Below are 27,800 nucleotides of genomic sequence, written 5' to 3'. Positions count from 1 at the left end.
GTAATAACTGTTAAAATAACTACAGAACAGGTTGAAGCAACATTAACACATTTTTTGTAACATTTTCTAATGGTGAGAGGAAGTTTCTGTCTAAGTCCCGTCCCACTCACTTCTCCATGTCGGGAACTTTCTTCTGATTCGGCGAACTCTGAGTTGTAGGTGCACTCTGATCCGTTGCTGCTGTGGGTGGAGTCTGTTCTCCTGTGGCCGGGCTTGGGCACGCTCTGGAGAAAGGAGGGGCAAGGGGACTTTAGTGTGTGTTTGTGGTGTGGTGTGGTGCAGTGTGTTTGTTTGGTGTGTGTGCGTTTAGTATGGTGGGGCAGTGTGGCGTGTGTGTAAGTGTGTGTGGTCTGGTTCGGTCCAGTGTTTGTGAGTGTGTGTGGTCTGGTTCGGTCCAGTGTTTGTGAGTGTGTGTGGTCTGGTTCGGTCCAGTGTTTGTGAGTGTGTGTGGTCTGGTTCGGTCCAGTGTTTGTGAGTGTGTGTGGTCTGGTTCGGTCCAGTGTTTGTGAGTGTGTGTGGTCTGGTTCGGTCCAGTGTTTGTGAGTGTGTGTGGTCTGGTTCGGTCCAGTGTTTGAGTGTGTGTGGTCTGGTTCGGTCCAGTGTTTGTGAGTGTGAGTGGTCTGGTTCGGTCCAGTGTTTGTGAGTGTGTGTGGTCTGGTTTGGTCCAGTGTTTGTGAGTGTGTGTGGTCTGGTTCGGTCCAGTGTTTGTGAGTGTGAGTGGTCTGGTTCGGTCCAGTGTTTGTGAGTGTGAGTGGTCTGGTTCGGTCCAGTGTTTGTGAGTGTGAGTGGTCTGGTTCGGTTCAGTGTTTGTGAGTGTGTGTGTTCTGGTTTGGTTCAGTGTTTGTGAGTGTGAGTGGTCTGGTTCGGTCCAGTGTTTGTGAGTGTGAGTGGTCTGGTTCGGTCCAGTGTTTGTGAGTGTGAGTGGTCTGGTTCGGTTCAGTGTTTGTGAGTGTGTGTGTTCTGGTTTGGTCCAGTGTTTGTGAGTGTGAAATTGTTGACATGCTATGCGTTAGCCTCCTACCACAGAGAGAGTGATTTCTTCCTTGAGGTCGTCGTAGCGTTCCTCCAGTCTCAGGTGTTCTGTTAGGAGGTTCTGGTAGCGAGACCTCTCCTCGTTCAGATCGCTCTCCAACTGCTGAGTCTCCTCCGCTAATGCACGAGTCATTTTCTCTGAAAGGGGGAGGAGGTGGAGAAGATGGGGAGGAGAGAGCACAGAGAGAAGAAGGGAAAGGGGGAGGTGGAGGAGATGGGGAGGAGAGAGCACAGAGAGAGGAAGGGAAAGGGGGAGGTGGAGGAGGTGGGGAGGAGAGAGCACAGAGAGAAGAAGGGAAAGGGGGAGGAGGTGGGGAGGAGGTGGGGAGGAGAGAGCACAGAGAGAAGAAGGGAAAGGGGGAGGAGGTGGGGAGGAGAGAGCACAGAGAGAAGAAGGGAAAGGGGGAGGAGGTGGGGAGGAGGTGGGGAGGAGAGAGCACAGAGAGAAGAAGGGAAAGGGGAGGAGGTGGGGAGGAGAGAGCACAGAGAGAAGGGAAAGGGGGAGGAGGTGGGGAGAAGAGAGCACAGAGAGAAGAAGGGAAAGGGGGAGGAGGTGGGGAGGAGAGAGCACAGAGAGAAGAAGGGAAAGGGGGAGGTGGAGGAGATGGGGAGGAGAGAGCAGAGAGAAGAAGGGAAAGGGGGAGGTGGAGGAGATGGGGAGGAGAGAGCACAGAGAGAAGAAGGGAAAGGGGGAGGTGGAGGAGATGGGGAGGAGAGAGCACAGAGAGAAGAAGGGAAAGGGGGAGGTAGAGGAGATGGGGAGGAGAGAGCAGAGAGAAGAAGGGAAAGGGGGAGGTGGAGGAGATGGGGAGGAGAGAGCAGAGAGAAGAAGGGAAAGGGGGAGGTGGAGGAGATGGGGAGGAGAGAGCACAGAGAAGAAGGGAAAGGGGGAGGTGAAGGAGATGGGGAGGAGAGAGCAGAGAGAAGAAGGGAAAGGGGGAGGTGGAGGAGATGGGGAGGAGAGAGCAGAGAGAAGAAGGGAAAGGGGGAGGTGGAGGAGATGGGAGGAGAGAGCACAGAGAGAAGAAGGGAAAGGGGGAGGAGATAGCACAGAGAGAAGAAGGGAAAGGAGAGAGAGAGAGGAGAAAGAAGTTCAGCACGTGTGGGGAGCGCATCATCAATTCTCTGTATGGAACTTCAACAATGAGTGTGATTGGTCTAAAAGTATTTTACGGAATGTGATTGGTCTAAATATAGTAACAGTGAACATGATTGGTCTAAAGCTAGTGAATGGTTGGTACCTGTCATCTGCTGGCTCTGTTCCTTGATCATTCGGTTCAGGTCGTCTTTCTCTGTCTTCAGCAGACCATTCTGCTGCTTCAGCTCTGCTACCATCTTCACACACAGGAGAAAATACTTAAATCAAGTCTACCACAGCCTATTGTTCCAGTAATCCATCTGAGAACACTAGCAGATCTGGGTCAAATAGTTTCAAATACTTAAAGGTGCACTTGATTTGCTGGACCAGTGTGCAGAGTTGGGGGCGTTTCAGAACATTTCCATTGGTCTTCAGTATTTGACAGATGTTCTGTATCTGACTCAGGTCTGGACTGCAAGGACATTGGGGTTTAGTTGATATCACTGGGCTTCTGGAGGACTGCTCTACTGTACTGCACAGCTAGCACTAGTCTACCTGCTATTAACTACACAACCACATGAGTCTACCTGTCTGACCTACACACCCACAGTACACTAGCCTTCCTGTCTCACCTACACACCCACACTACACTAGCCTACCTGTCTCACCTACGGTACATTAGTCTACCTGTCTCACCTACACACCCACACTACACTAGCCTACCTGTCTCACCTACGGTACATTAGCCTACCTGTCTCACCTACACACCCATACCACAGCCGTGGCCAAAAGTTTTGAGAATGACACAAATATAAATTTTCACAAAGTCTGCTGCCTCAGTCTGTATGATGCAATTTGCATATTCTCCAGAATGTTATGAATAGTGATCAGATGAATTGCAAAGTCCCTCTTTGCCATGCAAATGAACTGAATCCCCAAAAAAACATTTCCACTGGATTTCAGCCCTGCCACAAAAGGACCAGCTGACATCATGTCAGTGATTCTCTCGTTAACACAGGTGTGAGTGTTGATGAAGACAAGGCTGGAGATCACTCTGTCATGCTGATTGAGTTTGAATAACAGACTGGATGCTTCAAAAGGAGGGTGGTGCTTGGAATCATTGTTCTTCCTCTGTCAACCATGGTTACTTGCAAGGAAACACGTGCCGTCATCATTGCTTTACACAAAAAGGGCTTCACAGGCAAGGATATTGCTGCCAGTAAGATTGCACCTAATTCAACCATTTATCAGATCATCAAGAACTGCAAGGAGAGCGGTTCAATTGTTGTGAAGAAGGCTTCAGGGCGCCCAAGAAAGTCCAGCAAGCGACAGGACCTTCTCCTAAAGTTGATTCAGCTGCGGGATCGGGGCACCACCAGTGCAGAGCTTGCTCAGGAATGTCAGCAGGCAGGTGTGAGTGCATCTGCACGCACAGTGAGGCAAATACTTTTAGAGGATGGCCTGGTGTCAAGAAGGGCAGCAAAGAAGCCAGTTCTCTCCAGGAAAAACATCAGGGGCAGACTGATATTCTGCAAAAGGTACAGGGATTGGACTGCTGAGGACTGGGGTAAAGTCATTTTCCCTTTCCGATTGTTTGAGGCCTGTCTCACCTACACACCCACTACAATAGCCTACCTGTCTCACCTACACCACACTAGCCTACCTGGTTCATCTACAGAACCCACACTAGCCTACCTGTCTCACCTACACTAGTCTACCTGTCTCACCTACACACCCATACTACACTAGCCTACCTGTCTCACCTACACCACATTAGTCTACCTGTCTCACCTACACTACACTACCTGTCTCACCTACACACCCACACTACACTAGTCTACCTGTCTCACCTACACTACACTAGCCTACACTACACTAGCCTACCTGTCTCACCTACACTAGCCTACCTGTCTCACCTACACTACACTAGCCTACCTGTCTCACCTACACTAGTCTACCTGTCTCACCTACACTACACTAGTCTACCTGTCTCACCTACACACCCACACTACACTAGCCTACCTGTCTCACCTACACTACACTAGTCTACCGGTCTCACCTGCACCAAGGCAATGGCCTCCCAGCCCGCCATGTGCCCAGTCTGCAGTAGATTCCCCTGGGTCCTAAACCATTGAACCACGACACACATTACACATTCTTATACAAACTTGTCACACTTCTATAGGGCCACTATGGGAACGATGTATGAAAGGGAGCCATTTATCTGAAATATATCTGAGAAGTGATTGGAGGAGACAAGATGAAGAGATGACTAGAGTGAGCCCTTTTCTATCCCACCACCCTCCTCATCCCTCACCTTTTCCATCTCATCCCTGTACTTGGTAGCCCAGTCCTCAATGGTCTTCTTCTCTTTCTGGGTGGTGGTCAGCTCCTTCCTCAGCCTCTCCAGCTGCTCCAGAAGGGAAGTGACACGGTTGGCGTTGTTCTTGGCTTCCTCTTCTATCCCCTTCAGCTTAGACACCTCTACCTTCAGCTTCTCACTCTCCACCGCGTGGGACGTCTCCAGACAGTTCAGACGCTCGCTAGTCACACGGTTGTCTTTAGCCTGGGAGAGAGAGAGATCATGTTAATGTAATGTGTGAAGATGCATGTTCTATTCGAGCAGCCACTCTTGGAGGAGAGAGTTTGTTATCCAGCAGATCCAAAATGGCCGCCTGGTTTGTACAGAGCCCCACCTGTTCGTCTAACTTCCTCTGCAGCTGCATGATCTTATTCTCCATGCCAACGTTAAGTTTCTTGAAATGTTCAACGGAGCGGGCCTCGATTTTCAGCTTCTTCAGCTCTTTCTTGGCCTTCATCCTCCTGATGCAGCACTGCAGATAGACGATGGCTCGCAGGGAGCGCTTGTACCGCTGTCTGGCCAGCCAGCCACGCACGTGTTTCTGGATGAACACAGCTTTGTGGTTACGCAGCAACTGTGGAGAGAGAGGGAGAAAGAAAGAGTTAGTTCCTGTGAATGTAATGTGAGAATTCTGGTGTTCCTGAGCTCTAATTGGTCTCCTGGGCTTCATCTTGCTGTTAATCCAGAACAACAGGAGATCTCTCTAGTGTCTACTCTTCTACCTAATATAACAGACAAGTGATGACAGAGACACAGAGAGAGAGAGAGAGAGAGAGAGAGAGAGAGAGAGAGAGAGAGAGAGAGAGAGAGAGAGAGAGAGAGAGAGAGACACAGAGAGAGAGAGAGAGACACAGAGAGAGAGAGAGAGAGAGACACACAGAGAGAGAGAGAGAGACACAGAGAGAGAGAGAGAGACACAGAGAGAGAGAGAGACACAGAGAGAGAGAGAGAGAGAGACACAGAGAGAGAGAGAGAGAGACACAGAGAGAGAGAGAGAGAGAGACACAGAGAGAGAGAGAGAGACACAGAGAGAGAGAGAGAGACACAGAGAGAGAGAGAGACACAGAGAGAGAGAGAGAGACACAGAGAGAGAGAGAGAGAGAGAGAGAGAGAGAGAGAGAGAGAGAGAGAGAGAGAGAGAGAGAGAGAGAGAGAGAGAGAGAGAGAGGAGAGAGAGAGAGAGAGGCAGAGAGAGAGAGAGGCATAGAGAGAGGGAGGCAGAGAGAGAGAGAGGCAGAGAGAGAGACAAACAGATGCACAGACAAACAGATATCCTGGCAGGGTCATGTTAAAGAGGTCAGCTGTGTGTGTCAGTCAGTGGGACAGTCCCTAACTACTGCCATGTCACCTGACCCTAACATGGCCCCAGTGACCAAAGAGACACCAGCCTAGTTCTCTCCTTAACTCCCAGTAACCAGAGACACCAGCCTAGTTCTCTCCCTAACTCTCAGTAACCAAAGAGACACCAGCCTAGTTCTCTCCCTAACACCCAGTAACCAGAGACACCAGCCTAGTTCCTTCCCTAACTCCTAGTAACCAGAGACACCAGCCTAGTTCTCTCCCTAACTCCCAGTAACCAAAGAGACACCAGCCTAGTTCTCTCCCTAATTCCCAGTAACCAGAGACACCAGTCTAGTTCTCTCCCTAACTCCCAGTAACCAGAGACACCAGCCTAGTTCTCTCCCTAACACCAAGTAACCAGAGACACCAGCCTCGTTCTCTCCCTAACACCCAGTAACCAGAGACACCAGCCAAGTTCTCTCTCTAACTCCCAGTAACCAGAGAGACACCAGCCTAGTTCTCTCCCTAACTCCCAGTAACCAGAGACACCAGCCTAGTTCTCTCCATAACACCAAGTAACCAGAGACACCAGCCTAGTTCTCTCCCTAACTCCCAGTAACCAGAGACACCAGCCTAGTTCTCTCCCTAACTCCCAGTAACCAGAGACACCAGCCAAGTTCTCTCTCTAACTCCCAGTAACCAGAGAGACACCAGCCTAGTTCTCTCCCTAACTCCCAGTAACCAGAGACACCAGCCTAGTTCTCTCCATAACACCAAGTAACCAGAGACACCAGCCTAGTTCTCTCCCTAACGCCCAGTAACCAGAGACACCAGCCTAGTTCTCTCCCTAACTCCCAGTAACCAGAGACACCAGCCTAGTTCTCTCCCTAACTCCCAGTAACCAGAGACACCAGCCTAGTTCTCTCCCTAACTCCCAGTAACCAGAGACACCAGCCTAGTTCTCTCCCTAACTCCCAGTAACCAGAGACACTAGCCTAGTTCTCTCCCTAACTCCCAGTAACCAGAGACACCAGCCTAGTTCTCTCCCTAACTCTCAGTAACCAAAGAGACACCAGCCTAGTTCTCTCCCTAACTCCCAGTAACCAGAGACACCAGCCTAGTTCTCTCCCTAACTCCCAGTAACCAGAGACACCAGCCTAGTTCTCTCCCTAACGCCCAGTAACCAGAGACACCAGCCTAGTTCTCTCCCTAACTCCCAGTAACCAGAGACACCAGCCTAGTTCTCTCCCTAACTCCCAGTAACCAGAGACACCAGCCTAGTTCTCTCCCTAACTCCCAGTAACCAGAGACACCAGCCTAGTTCTCTCCCTAACTCCCAGTAACCAGAGACACCAGCCTAGTTCCTTCCCTAACTCCCAGTAACCAGACACCAGCCTAGTTATCTCCCTAACTCCCAGTAACCAAAGAGACACCAGCCTAGTTCTCTCCCTAACTCCCAGTAACCAGAGACACCAGCCTAGTTCTCTCCCTAACTCCCAGTAACCAGAGACACCAGCCTAGTTCTCTCCCTAACACCAAGTAACCAGAGACACCAGCCTAGTTCTCTCCCTAACACCCAGTAACCAGAGACACCAGCCTAGTTCCTTCCCTAACTCCCAGTAACCAGAGACACCAGCCTAGTTCTCTCCCTAACTCCCAGTAACCAGAGACACCAGCCTAGTTCTCTCCCTAACACCAAGTAACCAGAGACACCAGCCTAGTTCTCTCCCTAACACCCAGTAACCAGAGACACCAGCCAAGTTCTCTCTCTAACTCCCAGTAACCAGAGAGACACCAGCCTAGTTCTCTCCCTAACTCCCAGTAACCAGAGACACCAGCCTAGTTCTCTCCCTAACACCAAGTAACCAGAGACACCAGCCTAGTTCTCTCCCTAACACCCAGTAACCAGAGACACCAGCCTAGTTCTCTCTCTAACTCCCAGTAACCAGAGAGACACCAGCCTAGTTCTCTCCCTAACTCCCAATAACCAGAGACACCAGCCTAGTTCTCTCCTTAACTCCCAGTAACCAGAGAGACACCAACCTAGTTCTCTACCTAACACCCAGAGACACCAGCCTAGTTCTCTCCCTAACTCCCAGTAACCAGAGACACCAGCCTAGTTCTCTACCTAACTCCCAGTAACCAGAGAGACACCAGCCTAGTTTTCTCCCTAATTCACTGGGAGTGGTCCAGGTATGAGGGTGACCCAAGTCCATCCAACGTTGAACTGGGGTTATTTATAAACCACACTGCTGACAGACATGCAGGACAGCTGTGCTATTAGCTGGCAGTGCTAGGTGTGTGTGTTGGTTCTTCTATCCTAATCTCCACAAATGTCCCCCCACAAAGAGAGTAAAACAAGAAACATGTAGTGTGTGTGTGTGTACTGTATGCATCTCTCACCCCTTGGTATTTCTGTCGGGCCATGTACGCTCTGAGGATAGTCTGCATGACCAGGGCAGCAGCCTGCTTCTGTAGGTACACTTTCCTCTGGACACACATCCTCTGGAACTTCTGGATAGTGATGGCTGCCAGGGTCTGACGCATGTACTTAACCAGACTGGGGGAGGGAGAGAGGCAGGGGGAGGGAGAGAGGCAGTGGAGAGAGAGAGGCAGGGGGAGAGAGAGGGGAGGGAGAGAGGCAGGGGGAGGGAGAGAGGCAGGGGGAGGGAGAGAGGCAGTGGAGGGAGAGAGGCAGGGGGAGAGAGAGGGGAGGGAGAGAGGCAGGGGGAGGGAGAGAGGCAGGGGAGAGAGGGGCAGGGGGAGAGAGAGGGGAGGGAGAGAGGCAGGGGGAGGGAGAGAGGCAGGGGAGAGAGAGAGGGGAGGCAGGGGAGAGAGTGAGAGGGGGACAGAGGAGGCAGGAGAGATAGAGGGGAGGGAGAGAGGCAGGGGAGAGCGAGAGAAGTGGGTCAGAGGAGGCAGGAGAGATAGAGAGGGGAGGGAGAGAGGCAGGGGAGAGAGTGAGAGAGGGGGACAGAGGAGGCAGGAGAGATAGAGAGAGGAGGGAGAGAGGCAGGGGAGAGCGAGAGGGGAGGCAGGAGAGAGTGAGAAGTGGGACAGAGGAGGCAGGAGAGATAGAGAGGCAGGGGAGAGCGAGAGGGTAGGCAGGGGAGAGTGAGAGAAGTGGGACAGAGGAGGCAGGAGAGATAGAGAGGGGAGGGAGAGAGGCAGGGGAGAGAGTGAGAGAGGGGGACAGAGGAGGCAGGAGAGATAGAGAGGGGAGGGAGAGAGGCAGGGGGAGAGAGAAAGGGGAAGCATGGGAGAGAGTGAGAGGGGGACAGAGGAGGCAGGAGAGATAGAGAGGGGAGGGAGAGAGGCAGGGGAGAGAGAGAGGGGAGGCAGGAGAGAATGAGAGAGGGGGAGGCAGGAGAGACAGAGAGGGGAGGCAGGAGAGAGGCAGGGGAGAGAGAGGGGGAGGCAGGAGAGAGTGAGAGAAGTGGGACAGATGAGGCAGGAGAGATAGAGAGGGGAGGGAGAGAGGCAGGGGAGAGAGTGAGAGAGGGGGACAGAGGAGGCAGGAGAGATAGAGGGGGGAGGGAGAGAGGCAGGGGGAGAGAGAAAGGGGAGGCAGGGGAGAGAGTGAGAGGGGGACAGAGGAGGCAGGAGAGATAGAGAGGGGAGGGAGAGAGAGAGGCAGGGGAGAGAGAGAGGGGAGGCAGGAGAGAGTGAGAGAGGGGGACAGAGGAGGCAGGAGAGAGAGAGAGGGGAGGCAGGAGAGAGGCAGGGGAGAGAGAGGGGGAGGCAGGAGAGAGTGAGAGAGGGGGACAGAGGAGGCAGGAGAGATAGAGAGGGGAGGCAGGAGAGCGAGAGAGAAGTGGAACAGAGGAGACAGAGGAGGTAGGGGAGAGAGAGAGAGTGTAGTCAGGGTAATTGGTGAAAAATGCTGTTGAATTACTATAATTTACCCACCAATAACCTCCAACTGATCCGATTAACAAATCAATCAAATCACAAATAGATATTTCTAAACAATTCTGACAATTCTGATTGGCTCCTTTTCAGGAAGTCATACAGTCTAAACTACTTTTATCTGCATGGTGATTGTCCAGAGGGTGCTGAGTGACAGGTGTATGCTCCACTGACCAGCGGGCCTGGTGTCCACGGGTGTATCTCTGGATGGTGATGGCAGCATGCTTCTTTCGGAGGTACTTCTTGCGTACCAGCCAGCAGCGGATGGTCTTCTGGATACGGACGCACGCCTTCCTCAGCTTATCAGCCCTCAGCTTCTCCAGGTAGGCAACCTGACCAGCCCTGAAGAAGATCTTAGTCTTACCAAACTGGTACTTGTCCTGGTCCTGGAGAGACAGAGAGAAACATCATGTTGTAGGGGATCAGTTTGAGCAAGGTGAGGTCCAGAACTGCTCATTTTGACCACATAAATCAGGGATGGGCAACTCCAGTCGGGGTCCTGATTGGTGTCACACTTTTGCCCCAGCTACCAAACCTGTCTCATCATGCAATTAGTTTAATCAGTTGGGTGTGCTAGGGATGGGGAGAATGTGTCTCACCCCTCCGGCCCCTCCGGCCCCTGAGGACTGGAGTTGACCATCTCTGACATAAATAGTTGGGACGGAAAGTGATGTGTAGATCTTTGATTATGCACAGTCTGATTGCAATGTAGTTGATCTCAAACAGGCCTGACCTCTAACCCCTGACCACTCATACCTGCACCAGTTTCTCCAGGACGTTCCTACAGGTCAGCCTCCTGTCCGACAGGACGTCCTTCTGCTTCATCAGAACCCGGTAACGACTGAAGAACTCCTGGTAGGTCCATCTGGATGGGAAGCCTGCGGCTGAGATGCGGATGGTCTCCAGAACACCACAGGCTCTGAGCTGCTGCACCGCTCGCTTAGGGTCAAACCTAAAGACAACATTCACCTAACGTTAGGGTCAGACCCAAGCACAACATTCAGCTCAACCTAAAGACAACGTACACCTAACATTAGGGTCAAACTTAAAAGACAACATTCCACTAATGTTAGAGTCAAACCTGAAGACAACATTCACATAGTTAATCCAACCATACCAGCCAAACCTGGAGAGAACCATTCAGCCTCATGACATCACAATTCCATTCACCTAACATCATCTTGCCAAGTCAGATGGTACTATGGCAACTTAACCATAGAGAAGCATGCAGATACTTACGTGAAGGGGAACTTGAGGTCGTTGGGCTTGATGCAGCGAACATAGTGAGGAGTGGTTGCATTCAGAGTCTCCATCAACATAGCCAGAGAGTTCCGGAACTACAGGAGGAGAGGAGAGAGGGAGAAGAGAGGACAGAGACAGAGGAGAGAGGGAGAAGAGAGAGGGAGAAGAGAGGAGAGAGGGAGAAGAGAGAGGGAGGAGAGAGGACAGAGACAGAGGAGAGAGGACAGAGACAGGGGAGAGAGGACAGAGCCAGAGGAGAGAGGACAGAGCCAGAGGAGAGAGGAAGAAGAGAGGACAGAGAGAGGAGAGAGGACAGAGACAGAGGAGAGAGGGAGAAGAGAGGACAGAGACAGAGGAGAGAGGACAGAGACAGAGGAGAGGGAGAAGAGAGGAGAGAGGGAGAAGAGAGAGGGAGGAGAGAGGACAGAGACAGAGGAGAGAGGGAGGAGAGAGGACAGAGACAGAGGAGAGAGGGAGGAGAGGACAGAGGAGAGAGGGAGGAGAGAGGACAGAGGAGAGAGGGAGGAGAGAGGACAGAGACAGAGGACAGAGACAGAGGAGAGAGGGAGAAGAGAGGACAGAGACAGAGGAGAGAGGACAGAGACAGAGGAGAGAGGACAGAGACAGAGGAGAGAGGACAGAGCCAGAGGAGAGAGGACAGAGCCAGAGGAGAGAGGACAGAGAGAGGAGAGAGGACAGAGACAGAGGAGAGAAGGAGAAGAGAGGACAGAGACAGAGGAGAGAGGGAGAAGAGAGGACAGAGACAGAGGAGAGAGGACAGAGACAGAGACAGAGGTAGAAGAGAGGACAGAGACAGAGGAGAGAGGACAGAGACAGAGGAGAGTGGGAGAAGAGAGGACAGAGACAGAGGAGAACGAGTAAAGAGAGGAGATTATTCAAGTCCTTCACTTTTACATCTCAGCTGTCCCAACCCTGTCCCAACCCTGTTCTGAGTGTCCGTAGGTGTGTGTGTCTATGATCAGTCTACCTGGCAGCCAACAGTCTTCTTGTGCTCCTTGCTGCTTGCTCCAGATCTGACCTCTTTTGGTTTGACGCTGAGTCGTGTTCGACCTCCTGGAGCGGTCCCTGTTGGACTGGTCACTTTCTCCTCATCCTGAAACAGCTCCACTAGCAGGTCCAACTACACACATACATTATTGCAAATAAAACACTGTTCTTAATTGACACACATATATATACACAGTGGGGCAAAAAAGTATTTAGTCAGCCACCAATTTTGGTTCTCCCACTTAAAAAGATGAGAGGCCTGTAATTTTCATCATAGGTACACTTCAACTATGACAGACAAAATGAGAAGAAAAAAATCCAGAAAATCACATTGTAGGATTTTTAATGAATTTATTTGCAAATTATGGTGGAAAATAAGTATTTGGTTAATAACAAAAGTTTATCTCTACTTTGTTATATACCCTTTGTTGGCAATGACAGAGGTCAAACGTTTTCTCTAAGTCTTCACAAGTTTTTCACACACTGTTGCTGATATTTTGGCCCATTCCTCCATGCAGATCTCCTCTAGAGCAGTGATGTTTTGGGGCTGTTGCTGGGCAACATGTACTTTCAACTCCCTCCAAAGATTTTCTATGGGGTTGAGATCTGGAGACTGGCTAGGCCACTCCAGGACCTTGAAATGCTTCTTACGAAGCCACTCCTTCGTTGCCCGGGCGGTGTGTTTGGGATCATTGTCATGCTGAAAGACCCAGCCACGTTTCATCTTCAATGCCCTTGCTGATGGAAGGAGGTTTTCACTCAAAATCTCACGATACATGGCCCCATTCATTCTTTCCTTTACACGGATCAGTCGTCCTGGTCCCTTTGCAGAAAAACAGCCCCAAGGCATGATGTTTCCACCCCCATGCTTCACAGTAGGTATGGTGGTCTTTGGATGCAACTCAGCATTCTTTGTCCTCCAAACACGACGAGTTGAGTTTTTACCAAAAAGTTATATTTTGGTTTCATCTGACCATATGACATTCTCCCAATCTTCTTCTGGATCATCCAAATGCTCTCTAGCAAACTTCAGACGGGCCTGGACATGTACTGGCTTAAGCAGAGGGACACGTCTGGCACTGCAAGATTTGAGTCCCTGGCGGCGTAGTGTGTTACTGATGGTGGGCTTTGTTACTTTGGTCCCAGCTATCTACAGGTCATTCACTAGGTCCCCCCAGGTGGTTCTGGTATTTATGCTCACCGTTCTTGTGATCATTTTGACCCCACGGGGTGAGATCGAGGGAGATTATCAGTGGTCTTGTAGGTCTTCCATTTCCTAATAATTGCTCCCACAGTTGATTTCTTCAAACCAAGCTGCTTACCTATTGCAGATTCAGTCTTCCCAGCCTGGTGCAGGTCTACAATTTTGTTTCTGGTGTCCTTTGACAGCTCTTTGGTCTTGGCCATAGTGGAGTTTGGAGTGTGACTGTTGAGGTTGTGGACAGGTGTCTTTTATACTGATAACAAGTTCAAACAGGTGCCATTAATACAGGTAACGAGTGGAGGACAGAGGAGCCTCTTAAAGAAGAAGTTACAGGTCTGTGAGAGCCAGAAATCTTGCTTGTTTGTAGGTGACCAAATACTTATTTTCTACCATAATTTGCAAATAAATTCATTAAAAATCCTACAATGTGATTTTCTGGATTTTTTTTTCTCATTTTGTCTGTCATAGTTGAAGTGTACCTATGATGAAAATTACAGGCCTCTCATCTTTTTAAGTGGGAGAACTTGCACAATTGGTGGCTGCCTAAATACTTTTTTGCCCCACTGTACATGACTTGTATAAATAAAAAGGTAACAGCAGCCAACAGACAGTTACGTCACAAACTTGCTAAGCTAATAGTTTGCATTGTTAACATGGGTATCTGGCTTATTCACACCATCCTGTCTATCTAAAATGACAACAAAGAACATTGTACATGTTACAGTTCAAGGAGAAAGCGATTGGTTATTGTGTTCTCTGTATTGTGGTTGGTTAAGATGGGCCACGGCGCAGCCTCCAGTTCTGCAGCGTCCGTTCAGCCTCACCCCCCCCCCACCCTGGGTCATCTCCAGTTCTGCAGCGTCCGTTCAGCCTCACCCCCCCCCCCACCCTGGGTCATCTCCAGTTCTGCAGCGTCCGTTCAGCCTCACCCCCCCCCCACCCTGGGTCATCTCCAGTTCTGCAGCGTCCGTTCAGCCTCACCCCCCCCCCACCCTGGGTCATCTCCAGTTCTGCAGCGTCCGTTCAGCCTCACCACCTCCCCACATACTTCAGTGCCATTTGAACTATTGTGAGACCACAGTGAGGAAGAATGAATGGTGTGGGTTAGAAGGTTGAGACAGAAAGAAATGAGGAGGGCAGCATGTTTACCTTTAGCTGTTAAACGGTTGTTGTCATGACGGGACAGACACGTGGGAAACACATGGAAAACAAACACAACGACAAAATAAAGATTCAACAAAAATGAAAGAAACCTAGGAATAGAAAATAATGACACACATCTAAAACATATTAAAAGTATAACTGATATAAAAGTAGAAATCCAAATCAAAGGGCCATCAGAACAGGCAGGGTAGGTGTCATGGTGTCTGCTGACCAAGGCTGTTTGTAATGATAACACGGGATCAGACACGGCACAATGTTTGACGGCTCAGACAGCAGAACACATGACTGAGCCGTCTCTTTGCTGATGGTAGGCACAGAAGGAATGTGTGTTTACTATCGACACAAACACACAGAACCATGATGATGGGTTGAAATGCTAGATTTATATAGCTTCATTCTCATTAAAGAGTCATTATCACTTCTACACCATTACTTGTTAGTCAAGCTGGTTTCCATGGCAACATACACACACGCACACAGTATTGCCATGGATGATTGTTCCAGTGTAGTTAACCCTGTGTGTGTTTAAGGTGTTAGGGGTTAAAGGAGTGTTTTAACCCTTACCCCTCTCTGCTGCTGCTGGCCTCTACAACAGAACAACGGGCAGAGTGAGTCTTTATACACACACACACACACACACACACACACACACACACACACACACATGCATACACACACACTGCAAGGCCTATTTGGTGGAAAGAAAATGTCTCCAACTGTGTGCACATCATTACAACACAGACAGCAGAGGGTGCTGTTTCTCCTGACCTTCACTGGGTTGCCTGTCGGAGGTCATTCAGTGAGACAACAGACTGTCAAACATACGCACTAATGAGAAAGTCATCAAATATATGTGTGTTACCCATTGAACGTGCAGTGTGTGTGTGTTACCCATTGAACGTGCAGTGTGTGTGTGTTACCCATTGAACGTGCAGTGTGTGTGTGTTACCCATTGAACGTGCAGTGTGTGTGTGTTACCCATTGAACGTGCAGTGTGTGTGTGTTACCCATTGAACGTGCAGTGTGTGTGTGTGTGTTACCCATTGAACGTGCAGTGTGTGTGTGTGTGTTACCCATTGAACGTGCAGTGTGTGTGTGTGTGTTACCCATTGAACGTGCAGTGTGTGTGTGTTACCCATTGAACGTGCAGTGTGTGTGTGTGTGTTACCCATTGAACGTGCAGTGTGTGTGTGTTACACATTGAACGTGCAGTGTGTGTGTGTTACACATTGAACGTGCAGTGTGTGTGTGTTACCCATTGAACGTGCAGTGTGTGTGTGTGTGTTTGGCTGGGACACACACCTTGCTGGCCTTCAGGACATTGATCTGCTCTTCATTCACTGTGTCCTTGTTCTTCTCCAGAAAGCCATCACACTGGTACTGCACCTGGACACAACAGTTAGAAAATAAAGTCATTTTGCTGACACTTTAATCCAAAGTGATTTTCAGAAAATGTCAACTTTGACTCAGATTATCAATCAGAAATGTCAACTTTGACTCAGATTATCAATCAGAACTGTCAATTTTGACTCAGATTAATAATTTGACTCAGATTATCAATCAGAACAGCATTCATTTTATTCATAGAGTGACCCGCTCACTTCCCGCTCTCTGTAACCCGAGACTGAGACTAAAACAGAACTGAGCAGTACTGGGTCAGCCAAGACATCAACACACAGTGATCAGTACCTTGTCAGCGAAGTGCTGTATGATGAAGGCTTTGTTGGACATGCGAGGTTTCTCAAACAGAGAGCAGGTCTTCAGATGGGTGTTATACAGCTTCTGGGCCCACGAGTCATCTGAACCTTTAGGCATCTGGACACACAGAACACTGGTTCACACTAGTTACTCTGGATGTGTGTGTGTGTTATGGGTGTCTGTGTAAGTCCCTGCATTACGTATTTGTGTATGTATGCATGTATGTGTGCCTCTGCATTATGTGTGTGTGTGTGTGTGCCTACCTTGCACTCTTCATCCAGTAGGTCGAGTACCCCCATCTTGGCCTCTATGAGGTTGATACATGGCTGGTTATCATAGAAGTCTATCAGAGTCCAGGGAATCTGCTCCTTCAAATACTCCTCCTGCTCCAGCTTGAACACATGCTGTAGATAGGAGAGGAAAGGAGGGGAGGAGAGAAGAGAGGGGAGTGGAAAGGAGGGGAGAAGAGAGGGGAAAGGAAAGGGAAGAGGGCAGAGGAGAGGAGAGGGCAGAGAAAATGAGAGGGGAAGGGAGAGGGGAGAGGAAAGGGGAGGGGAGAGGTTGGGAGAAGGGGGAGGGAGAGGGGAGAGGAAAGGGGAGGGGAGAGGAAAGGAGAAGGGGGAGGGGAGAGGAAAGGAAAGGGGAGAGGAAAAGGGAGGGGAGAGGAAAGGGCAGAGGAAAGGAGAGGGCAGAGGAAATGAGAGGGGAAGGGAGAGGATGGGAGAAGGGGGAGGGAGAGGAAAGGAGAAGGGGGAGGGGAGAGGAAAGGAAAGGGGAGAGGAAAAGGGAGGGGAGAGGAAAGGGCAGAGGAAAGGAGAGGGCAGAGGAAAGGAGGGCAGAGGAAAGGAAAGAGGAGAGGAAAGGAAAGAGGAGAGGAAAAGGGAGGGGAGAGGGGAGGGGAGAGGAAAGGGGAGAGGAGAGGAAAGGGCAGAGGAAAGGAAAGGGGAGAGGAAAAGGGAGGGGAGAGGAGAGGAAAGGGCAGAGGAAAGGAGAGGGCAGAGGAAAGGAGAGGGCAGAGGAAAGAGAGGAAAGGAGAGGGCAGAGGAAAGGAGAGGGCAGAGGAAAGGAGAGGGCAGAGGAAAGGAGAGGGCAGAGGAAAGGAGAGGGCAGAGGAAAGGAAAGAGGAGAGGAAAAGGGAGGAGAGAAGAAAGGGGAGAGGAGGGCAGGGGAAAGGAGAGGGCAGAGGAAAGGAGAGGGCAGAGGAAAGGAGAGGGCAGAGGAAAGGAGAGAGGAAAAGGGAGGGGAGGGGAGAGAAGAGGAAAGGGCAGAGGAGAGGGCAGAGGAAAGGAAAGGGCAGAGGAAAGGAGAGGGCAGAGGAAAGGAGAGGGCAGAGGAAAGGAGAGGGCAGAGGAAAGGAGAGGGCAGAGGAAAGGAGAGAGGAAAAGGGAGGGGAGGGGAGAGGAAAGGAGAGGACAGAGGAAAGGAGAGGACAGAGGAAAGGAGAGGGCAGAGGAGAGGAAAGGGCAGAGGAGAGGAAAGGGCAGAGGAGAGGAAAGGACAGAGGAAAGGAGAGGACAGAGGAAAGGAGAGGGCAGAGGAAAGGAGAGGGCAGAGGAGAGGAGAGGGCAGAGGAGAGGAGAGGGCAGAGGAAAGGAGAGGGCAGAGGAAAGGAGAGGGCAGAGGAAAGGAGAGGGCAGAGGAAAGGAGAGGACAGAGGAAAGGAGAGGAGAGGGAAGGTCAGCATGTACAGAGAGGATCACATTGTTACTCTGCATCAATAACCAAACGATATCAAACTATTTATATTGTTATTTTGGAATACTTTTACACACCAACAGGGTTATTTAGACAACGGCAACACAGGAGTTCAGTTTCAGACAGGACACACAGTTTTCTCACCATGTTAAACTGCTGTTGCAGTTTCTCGTTAGCATAGTTGATACAGAACTGTTCAAAACTGTTGATCTCAAACGTCTCAAACCTGGAGAGCAGAGGAGAGGTCAGAGTGACTGTCTCACGCACGCACACACACACACCCCACACACACACACACACACACACCCCACACAACCCACCCATAGATATCCAGGACTCCTATGAAGGAGTGCTGTTTGACGGTGGCGCGTAGAGATTTGTTGACATGGTCCACGATCCAGTTGAAGACTTTGGCGTAGATGTGTTTGGCGAGCGCGTCGCGGGCATTGGAGGCTTGCAGCCGAGGGATGGGCTTGATGTAGGTCTCCTGGGTTGTCTTCAGCTTCTTGTGGCACAGCCAATGAGACATGTCCTGGTAGGTCACGCCCATCAGCTCACAGAACACCGTCAGGTGGCGGTTATTGGGCTAAGAGAGAGGGATTCATGGTCATGTCAATCAATTGCTCAACTCGTCTTTCTGCTATTCTTTCCATCTACTTGAACCTTCTTAACCATCTAGGAGAAGGTCCAAGGTCTCTCCCTTCAGACCTTCTTCTCCAATGGGTTTTGAGAAGGAGGTGAGGATAGAGGATGCAAGGAAGTGAGTCAAGACGATTTGAGAAAGAGTCAATCATTAGGAGAGGTCCGAGGTTTAATAATAGAGGTTAGAGGTCAGAGAGGTTTGAGGTGTCTCCTTACAGGTATGATGCTGCTGTCAGAGTCTCGGTCCTTGATCTCCACGTTGCCCAGATGTAAGATGGCAGCCAGGACCTGGAACAGCCCCTTCTGGTTCAACTCGTTGATGCCTGAACACAAATACACACAAAACAATACTATCAAAATCAACACTACACTAAAAACCAAATGGGACTGAGAGTAAATATGGTGTGGTGTTTGTGTGTGACCTAGGACAGTAGGGTAGCTTAGCGCTTAGAGCATTGGGCCAGTACCAGAAAGGTAGCTGGTTTGAATACACAGGGGAAAGTCGACAAGGTGAAAATCTGTCTATGTTCACTTAAGCAAGGCACTAAACCCTAATTTGCTCCAGGGGCGCAACACTACTATGGCTGACCCTGTAAAACAGCACGTTTCACTGCACCTATTCAGTGTATGTGACAATTAAACTTAGTTGTGTGTGTATATACAGTGCCTTGCGAAAGTATTCGGCCCCCTTGAACTTTGCGACCTTTTGCCACATTTCAGGCTTCAAACATAAAGATATAAAACTGTATTTTTTTGTGAAGAGTCAACAACGAGTGGGACACAATCATGAAGTGGAACGACATTTATTGGATATTTCAAACTTTTTTTAACAAATCAAAAACTGAAAAATTGGGCGTGCAAAATTATTCAGCCCCCTTAAGTTAATACTTTGTAGCGCCACCTTTTGCTGCGATTACAGCTGTAAGTCGCTTGGGGTATGTCTCTATCAGTTTTGCACATCGAGAGACTGAATTTTTTTCCCATTCCTCATTGCAAAACAGCTCGAGCTCAGTGAGGTTGGATGGAGAGCATTTGTGAACAGCAGTTTTCAGTTCTTTCCACAGATTCTCGATTGGATTCAGGTCTGGACTTTGACTTGGCCATTCTAACACCTGGAAATGTTTATTTTTGAACCATTCCATTGTAGATTTTGCTTAATGTTTTGGATCATTGTCTTGTTGGAAGACAAATCTCCGTCCCAGTCTCAGGTCTTTTGCAGACTCCATCAGGTTTTCTTCCAGAATGGTCCTGTATTTGGCTCCATCCATCTTCCCATCAATTTTAACCATCTTCCCTGTCCCTGCTGAAGAAAAGCAGGCCCAAACCATGATGCTGCCACCACCATGTTTGACAGTGGGGATGGTGTGTTGCTTTTACGCCAAACATAACGTTTTGCATTGTTGCCAAAAAGTTCAATTTTGGTTTCATCTGACCAGAGCACCTTCTTCCACATGTTTGGTGTGTCTCCCAGGTGGCTTGTGGCAAACTTTAAACAACACTTTTTATGGATATCTTTAAGAAATGGCTTTCTTCTTGCCACTCTTCCATAAAGGCCAGATTTCTGCAATATACGACTGATTGTTGTCCTATGGACAGAGTCTCCCACCTCAGCTGTAGATCTCTGCAGTTCATCCAGAGTGATCATGGGCCTCTTGGCTGCATCTCTGATCAGTCTTCTCCTTGTATGAGCTGAAAGTTTAGAGGGACGGCCAGGTCTTGGTAGATTTGCAGTGGTCTGATACTCCTTCCATTTCAATATTATCGCTTGCACAGTGCTCCTTGGGATGTTTAAAGCTTGGGAAATCTTTTTGTATCCAAATCCGGCTTTAAACTTCTTCACAACAGTATCTCGGACCTGCCTGGTGTGTTCCTTGTTCTTCATGATGCTCTCTGCGCTTTTAACGGACCTCTGAGACTATCACAGTGCAGGTGCATTTATACGGAGACTTGATTACACACAGGTGGATTGTATTTATCATCATTAGTCATTTAGGTCAACATTGGATCATTCAGAGATCCTCACTGAACTTCTGGAGAGAGTTTGCTGCACTGAAAGTAAAGGGGCTGAATAATTTTGCACGCCCAATTTTTCAGTTTTTGATTTGTTAAAAAAGTTTGAAATATCCAATTATTGTCGTTCCACTTCATGATTGTGTCCCACTTGTTGTTGATTCTTCACAAAAAAATACAGTTTTATATCTTTATGTTTGAAGCCTGAAATGTGGCAAAAGGTCGCAAAGTTCAAGGGGGCCGAATACTTTCGCAAGGCACTGTATTACCTAGCAGTGAGAAGGAATGTCAGGTGTGTGTGTGTGTATATATTACCTAGCAGTGAGAAGGCATGTTGTGTTGTGCACATCTCTTTAGCATCGTCGACTCCATCGATGACCGGGTTCCGGCCCTGATTGGTGCAGTGGAAGACATCAGCACTACCTGCATGGACACACACACACACACACACACACACACACACACACACACACACACACACACAGTTAATTAGTAGCCTATAGAAAGTATTCTAATCAACTGTTTAGAGCAGCTGCCCAGGAGAGTACTGCTACATTAGGGTCACTGGGATCACACAGGGCCACATCCTGACCTGATGTGGGTGTGACACATTGAATACTCTTACTAATACGTGCACGCATAAACTGTGCACGCATGCACAAGACAAAGTCTTCTCTATACTAAAGCAACCATAGCCTGTTACCTGGCAACTCAGGGCTGATATCACCGTGACAACACCTCCATTTTGGGGGTGTGTCTCTGCCAAGAGGCCAGCTGAGCGAGACTAGGGCAATGTGTGTTTGTGTGTGTGGCAGAGATGAAGTGTGTCTAACAGCAGATGAAGTGTGAGTGTGTGTGTTCACAGGTGGAATTAAGGAATATTTTGAGGAGCAACACACAGCCTTGTTAGATGACACACACAGTCTCTTTCTGCCTCACACCCAGGGAGAGAGCTAACATGATCTCTACCTCAGTCTATCTCTGCGGGCAGCTGGGCACCTCACACCCACAACATGACCTCTGATCTAACAGGAGCTCTACTGTAGATAGTATGACCCCACAGTTAATATGACTCAATAGGTCTGTCCTCACATTTCTGTTTACAAATACACTGTACAACTTTCTCTACCCCTGTTACACATCTCACCTATATGATCTAATATGGTTGTCTATGATCACGGAGAATGACTGGATGCCATTTTGAATGATCCATGTGTCATTTATTGAATTCAATAAATTGCCTGACGACTGATCCTGAATTTAATTCCACTGCCCTGCCAATTGCTTCAAATCAAACCTTTTTTGTCACATGCGCCGAATACAACAAGTGTAGACCTTACCGTGAAATGCTGAATACAACAAGTGTAGACCTTACCGTGAAATGCCGAATACAACAAGTGTAGACCTTACCGTGAAATGCTGAATACAACAAGTGTAGACCTTACCGTGAAATGCTGAATACAACAAGTGTAGACCTTACCGTGAAATGCTGAATACAACAAGTGTAGACCTTACCGTGAAATGCTGAATACAACAAGTGTAGACCTTACCGTGAAATGCTGAATACAACAAGTGTAGACCTTACCGTGAAATGCTGAATACAACAAGTGTAGACCTTACCGTGAAATGCTGAATACAACAAGTGTAGACCTTACCGCGAAATGCTGAATACAACAAGTGTAGACCTTACCGCGAAATGCTGAATACAACAAGTGTAGACCTTACCGCGAAATGCTGAATACAACAAGTGTAGACCTTACCGTGAAATGCTGAATACAACAAGTGTAGACCTTACCGTGAAATGCTGAATACAACAAGTGTAGACCTTACCGTGAAATGCTGAATACAACAAGTGTAGACCTTACCGTGAAATGCTGAATACAACAAGTGTAGACCTTACCGTGAAATGCTGAATACAACAAGTATAGACCTTACCGTGAAATGCTGAATACAACAAGTATAGACCTTACCGTGAAATGCTTACTGACAAACCCTTAACCAACAGTGCAGTTCAAGAAGAGTTAAGAAAATATTTACCAAATAAACTGAAGTAAAAAATTATTAAAAATGAACACAAGAATAACGAGGCTATGTACAGGGGCTACCGGTACCGAGTCAGTGTGCAGAGGTACAGGTTAGAGGTAACTTGTACATGTAGGTAGGGGGGAAGTGACTATGCATAGATAATAAACAGTGAGTATAAGTACAAGACAAATGGGGGGGGTCAATGTAATAATCGGGTGGCCATTTGATTAGTTGTTCAGCAGTCTAATGGCTCGGGGGTAGAAGCTGTTAAGGAGCCTTTTGGTCATAGACTTGGTGATCCGGTACTGTTTGCCGTGCGGTAAGAGAGAAAGTCTAGGACTTTGGTGACTGGAGTCTTTAACAATGTTATGGGCTTTCACCTGACACCGCCTATGTAGGTAGAGTCACCTTAATTAACTCTACCTACATGTACATACTACCTCAACTAACCGGTGCCCCCGCACACTGACTCTGTACAGGCACCCCCCTGTATATATTGACTCTGTACCGGCACCCCCCTGTATATAGTCTCCACATTGACTCTGCACCGGCACCCCCCTGTATATAGTCTCCACATTGACTGTGTACCGGCACCCCCCTGTATATAGTCTCCACATTGACTCTGTACCGGCACCCCCCTGTATATAGTCTCCACATTGACTCTGTACCGGCACCCTCCTGTATATAGTCTCCACATTGACTCTGTACCGGCACCCCCCTGTATATATTGCCTCGGTACCGGCTCCCCCCTGTATATAGTCTCCACATTGACTCTGTACCGCCACCCCCCTGTATATAGTCTCCACATTGACTGTGTACCGGCACCCCCCTGTATATAGTCTCCACATTGACTGTGTACCGGCACCCCCCTGTATATAGTCTCCACATTGACTCTGTACCGGCTCCCCCCTGTATGTAGTCTCCACATTGACTCTGTACCGGCACCCCCCTGTATATAGTCTCCACATTGACTCTGTACCGGCACCCTCCTGTATATACAGTGCCTTGCGAAAGTATTCGGCCCCCTTGAACTTTGCGACCTTTTGCCACATTTCAGGCTTCAAACATAAAGATATAAAACTGCATTTTTTTGTGAAGAATCAACAACAAGTGGGACACAATCATGAAGTGGAACGACATTTATTGGATATTTCAAACTTTTTTAATAAATCAAAAACAGAAAAATTGGGCGTGCAAAATTATTCAGCCCCTTTACTTTCAGTGCAGCAAACTCTCTCCAGAAGTTCAGTGAGGATCTCTGAATGATCCAATGTTGACCTAAATGACTAATGATGATAAATACAATCCACCTGTGTGTAATCAAGTCTCCGTATAAATGCACCTGCACTGTGATAGTCTCAGATGTCCGTTAAAAGCGCAGAGAGCATCATGAAGAACAAGGAACACACCAGGCAGGTCCGAGATACTGTTGTGAAGAAGTTTAAAGCCGGATTTGGATACAAAAAGATTTCCCAAGCTTTAAACATCCCAAGGAGCACTGTGCAAGCGATAATATTGAAATGGAAGGAGTATCAGACCACTGCAAATCTACCAAGACCTGGCCGTCCCTCTAAACTTTCAGCTCATACAAGGAGAAGACTGATCAGAGATGCAGCCAAGAGGCCCATGATCACTCTGCATGAACTGCAGAGATCTACAGCTGAGGTGGGAGACTCTGTCCATAGGACAGCAATCAGTCGTATATTGCAGAAATCTGGCCTTTATTGAAGAGTGGCAAGAAGAAAGCCATTTCTTAAAGATATCCATAAAAAGTGTCGTTTAAAGTTTGCCACAAGCCACCTGGGAGACACACCAAACATGTGGAAGAAGGTGCTCTGGTCAGATGAAATCAAAATTGAACTTTTTGGCAACAATGCAAAACGTTATGTTTGGCGTAAAAGCAACACAGCTCATCACCCTGAACACACCATACCCACTGTCAAACATGGTGGTGGCAGCATCATGGTTTGGGCCTGCTTTTCTTCAGCAGGGACAGGGAAGATGGTTAAAATTGATGGGAAGATGGATGGAGCCAAATACAGGACCATTCTGGAAGAAAACCTGATGGAGTCTGCAAAAGACCTGAGACTGGGACGGAGATTTGTCTTCCAACAAGACAATGATCCAAAACATTAAGCAAAATCTACAATGGAATGGTTCAAAAATAAACATATCCAGGTGTTAGAATGGCCAAGTCAAAGTCCAGACCTAAATCCAATCGAGAATCTGTGGAAAGAACTGAAAACTGCTGTTCACAAATGCTCTCCATCCAACCTCACTGAGCTCGAGCTGTTTTGCAATGAGGAATGGGAAAAAAATTCAGTCTCTCGATGTGCAAAACTGATAGAGACATACCCCAAGCGACTTACAGCTGTAATCGCAGCAAAGTATTAACTTAAGGGGGCTGAATAATTTTGCACGCCCAATTTTTCAGTTTTTGATTTGTTAAAAAAGTTTGAAATATCCAATAAATGTCGTTCCACTTCATGATTGTGTCCCACTTGTTGTTGATTCTTCACAAAAAAATACAGTTTTATATCTTTATGTTTGAAGCCTGAAATGTGGCAAAAGGTCGCAAAGTTCAAGGGGGCCGAATACTTTCGCAAGGCACTGTAGTCTCCACATTGACTCTGTACCGGCACCCCCCTGTATATAGTCTCCAATTTGACTGTGTACCGGCACCCCCTGTATATAGTCTCCACATTGACTCTGTACCGGCACCCCCTGTATATAGTCTCCACATTGACTCTGTACCGGCACCTTCCTGTATATATTGACTCTGTACCGGCTCCCCCCTGTATATAGTCTCCACATTGACTCTGTACCGGCTCCCCCCTGTATATAGTCTCCACATTAACTGTGTACCGGCACCCCCCTGTATATAGTCTCCACATTGACTGTGTACCGGCACCCCCCTGTATATAGTCTCCACAATGACTGTGTACTGGCTCCCCCCTGTATATAGTCTCCACATTGACTCTGTACCGGCACCCCCTTGTATATAGTCTCCACATCGACTCTGTACCGGCTCCCCCCTGTACATAGTCTCCACATTGACTCTGTACCGGCACCCCCCTGTATATAGTCTCCACATTGACTCTGTACCGGCACCCCCCTGTATATAGTCTCCACATTGACTCTGTACCGGCACCTTCCTGTATATATTGACTCTGTACCGGCTCCCCCCTGTATATAGTCTCCACATTGACTCTGCACCGGCACTCCCCTGTATATAGTCTCCACATTGACTGTGTACCGGCACCCCCCTGTATATAGTCTCCACAATGACTGTGTACTGGCTCCCCCCTGTATATAGTCTCCACATTGACTCTGTACCGGCACCCCCTTGTATATAGTCTCCACATTGACTCTGTACCGGCACCCCCTGTATATAGTCTCCACATTGACTCTGTACCGGCACCCTCCTGTATATATTGACTCTGTACCGGCTCCCCCCTGTATATAGTCTCCACATTGACTGTGTACCGGCACCCCCCTGTATATAGTCTCCACATTGACTCTGTACCGGCTCCCCCCTGTATATAGTCTCCACATTAACTGTGTACCGGCACCCCCCTGTATATAGTCTCCACATTGACTGTGTACCGGCACCCCCATGTATATAGTCTCCACATCGACTCTGTACCGGCTCCCCCTGTATATAGTCTCCACATCGACTCTGTACCGGCTCCCCCTGTATATAGTCTCCACATCGATTCTGTACCCGCACCCCCCTGTATATAGTCTCCACATCGACTCTGTACCGGCTCCCCCTGTATATAGTCTCCACATCGATTCTGTACCCGCACCCCCCTGTATATAGTCTCCACATCGACTCCGTACCGGCTCCCCCCTGTATATAGTCTCCACATTGACTCTGTACCGGCACCCCCCTGTATATAGTCTCCACATTGACTCTGTACCGGCACCCCCTGTATATAGTCTCCACATTGACTCTGTACCGGAACCCCCCTGTATATAGTCTCCACATTGACTCTGTACCGGCACCCCCTGTATATAGTCTCCACATTGACTCTGTACCGGCACCCCCTGTATATAGTCTCCACATTGACTCTGTACCGGCACCCCCCTGTATATAGTCTCCACATCGACTCTGTACCGGCACCCCCTGTATATAGTCTCCACATTGACTCTGTACCGGCACCCCCTGTATATATTGTCATTCTTTACTGTTCCTCTTTAGTTACTTGTTACTTTTATCTCTTATTATTATCTGTATTTTTTTTAACTGCATTTTCGGTTATGGGCTCGTAAGTGAGCATTTCACTGTCTACACCTGTTGTATTTGGAGCATGTGACTAATACAATTGGGTTTGATTTGATATCAGTCCTGGATTGCAGGAAACTTGGCCCCAGTGATGTACTGGGCCGTACGCACTACCCTCTGTAGCGCCTCGAGATCAGATGCCGAGCAGTTGCCATACGGTGATGCAACCATACAGGATGCTCTTGATGGTGCAGCTGTATAACCTTGTGAGGATCTGGGGACCCATGCAAAATCTTTTCAGTCTCCTGGCGGGGGAAAGGTTTTGTCATACCCGTTTCACAACTGCCTTGGTGTGTTTGGACCAAGATAGTTTGTTGGGGATGGAAACTTGAAACTTTCTACCGACTCTACTACAGCCCCGTTAATGGGGCCTGTTCGGACCACCTTTTCTTGTAGTCCACGATCATCTCCTGTATCTTGCTCACATTGAGGGAGAGGTTGTTGTCCTGGCACCAGACTGCCAGGTCTGACCTCCTCCCTATAGGCCGTCTCATCGTTGTCGGTGATCAGGCCTACCACTGTTGTGTCGTCAGCAAACTTAACGATGGTGTTGGAGTCGTGTTTGGCCAAGCAGTTGTGGGTGAACTGGGAGTACAGGAGGGGACTACGTATACACTCCTGAGGGGGCCCAGTGTTGAGGATCAGTGCGGCAGACATGTTGTTTCCTACCCTCACCACCTGGAGGCGGTCCGTCAGGAAGTCCAGGATCCAGTTGCAGAGGGAGGTGTTTAGTCCCAGGGTAATTAGCTTAGTGATGAGCTTCGTGGGCACTATTGTGTTGAACACTGAGCTATAGTCAATGAACAGCATTCTCACATACAGTGGGGCTAAAAAGTATTTAGTCAGCCACCAATTGTGCAAGTTCTCACACTTAAAAAGATGAGAGGCCTGTAATTTTCATCATAGGTACACTTCAACTATGACAGACAAAATTAGAAAAAAAAATCTGGAAAATCACATTGTAGGATTTTTAATGAATTTATTTGCAAATTATGGTGGATAATAAGTATTTAAGTAGTCAGGGAGAGGTTGAACATGTCAATGAAGACACTTGCCAGTTGGCCCCGCAGCTTTGTAAATGTTGACCTGTTTAAAGGTCTTGCTCACATCGGCATCGAGAGCATTATCACATAGTCAACCAGGACATCTGGTGCTCTTGTGC

The 27,800-nt window shown here is 48.6% G+C and overlaps 1 protein-coding gene across 3 annotated transcripts in view; it reads right to left on the bottom strand.

The window, feature by feature from the left end:
- Positions 1-27,800, bottom strand: part of LOC100136710 (unconventional myosin-Va) — an 82,668-nt gene that overhangs the window by 15,537 nt on the left and 39,331 nt on the right. For all 3 annotated transcript variants that reach the window (XM_090222667.1, XM_090222668.1, XM_090222669.1), the window contains exons 8-24: positions 20,641-20,748; positions 18,532-18,638; positions 17,994-18,259; positions 17,818-17,899; positions 16,242-16,382; positions 15,970-16,095; positions 15,583-15,666; positions 11,893-12,045; positions 10,902-10,999; positions 10,419-10,614; positions 9,837-10,048; positions 8,157-8,313; positions 4,807-5,046; positions 4,428-4,676; positions 2,274-2,367; positions 1,022-1,170; positions 111-224 (exon numbers count right to left, since the gene is read on the bottom strand). In XM_090222667.1, the coding sequence (XP_090078793.1) occupies positions 111-224; positions 1,022-1,170; positions 2,274-2,367; positions 4,428-4,676; positions 4,807-5,046; positions 8,157-8,313; positions 9,837-10,048; positions 10,419-10,614; positions 10,902-10,999; positions 11,893-12,045; positions 15,583-15,666; positions 15,970-16,095; positions 16,242-16,382; positions 17,818-17,899; positions 17,994-18,259; positions 18,532-18,638; positions 20,641-20,748 (2,576 nt within the window). The remainder of the gene's footprint in view (positions 1-110; positions 225-1,021; positions 1,171-2,273; positions 2,368-4,427; positions 4,677-4,806; positions 5,047-8,156; positions 8,314-9,836; positions 10,049-10,418; positions 10,615-10,901; positions 11,000-11,892; positions 12,046-15,582; positions 15,667-15,969; positions 16,096-16,241; positions 16,383-17,817; positions 17,900-17,993; positions 18,260-18,531; positions 18,639-20,640; positions 20,749-27,800) is intronic.

The sequence above is a fragment of the Oncorhynchus mykiss genome, chromosome 26 (assembly GCF_057628025.1).
Source record: "Oncorhynchus mykiss isolate SJ-2025 chromosome 26, ASM5762802v1, whole genome shotgun sequence".
Taxonomy (NCBI): Eukaryota; Metazoa; Chordata; class Actinopteri; order Salmoniformes; family Salmonidae; genus Oncorhynchus; species Oncorhynchus mykiss.
Note: the sequence above shows the minus strand (reverse complement) of the source record. Positions and strands in the feature narration are given on the sequence as shown.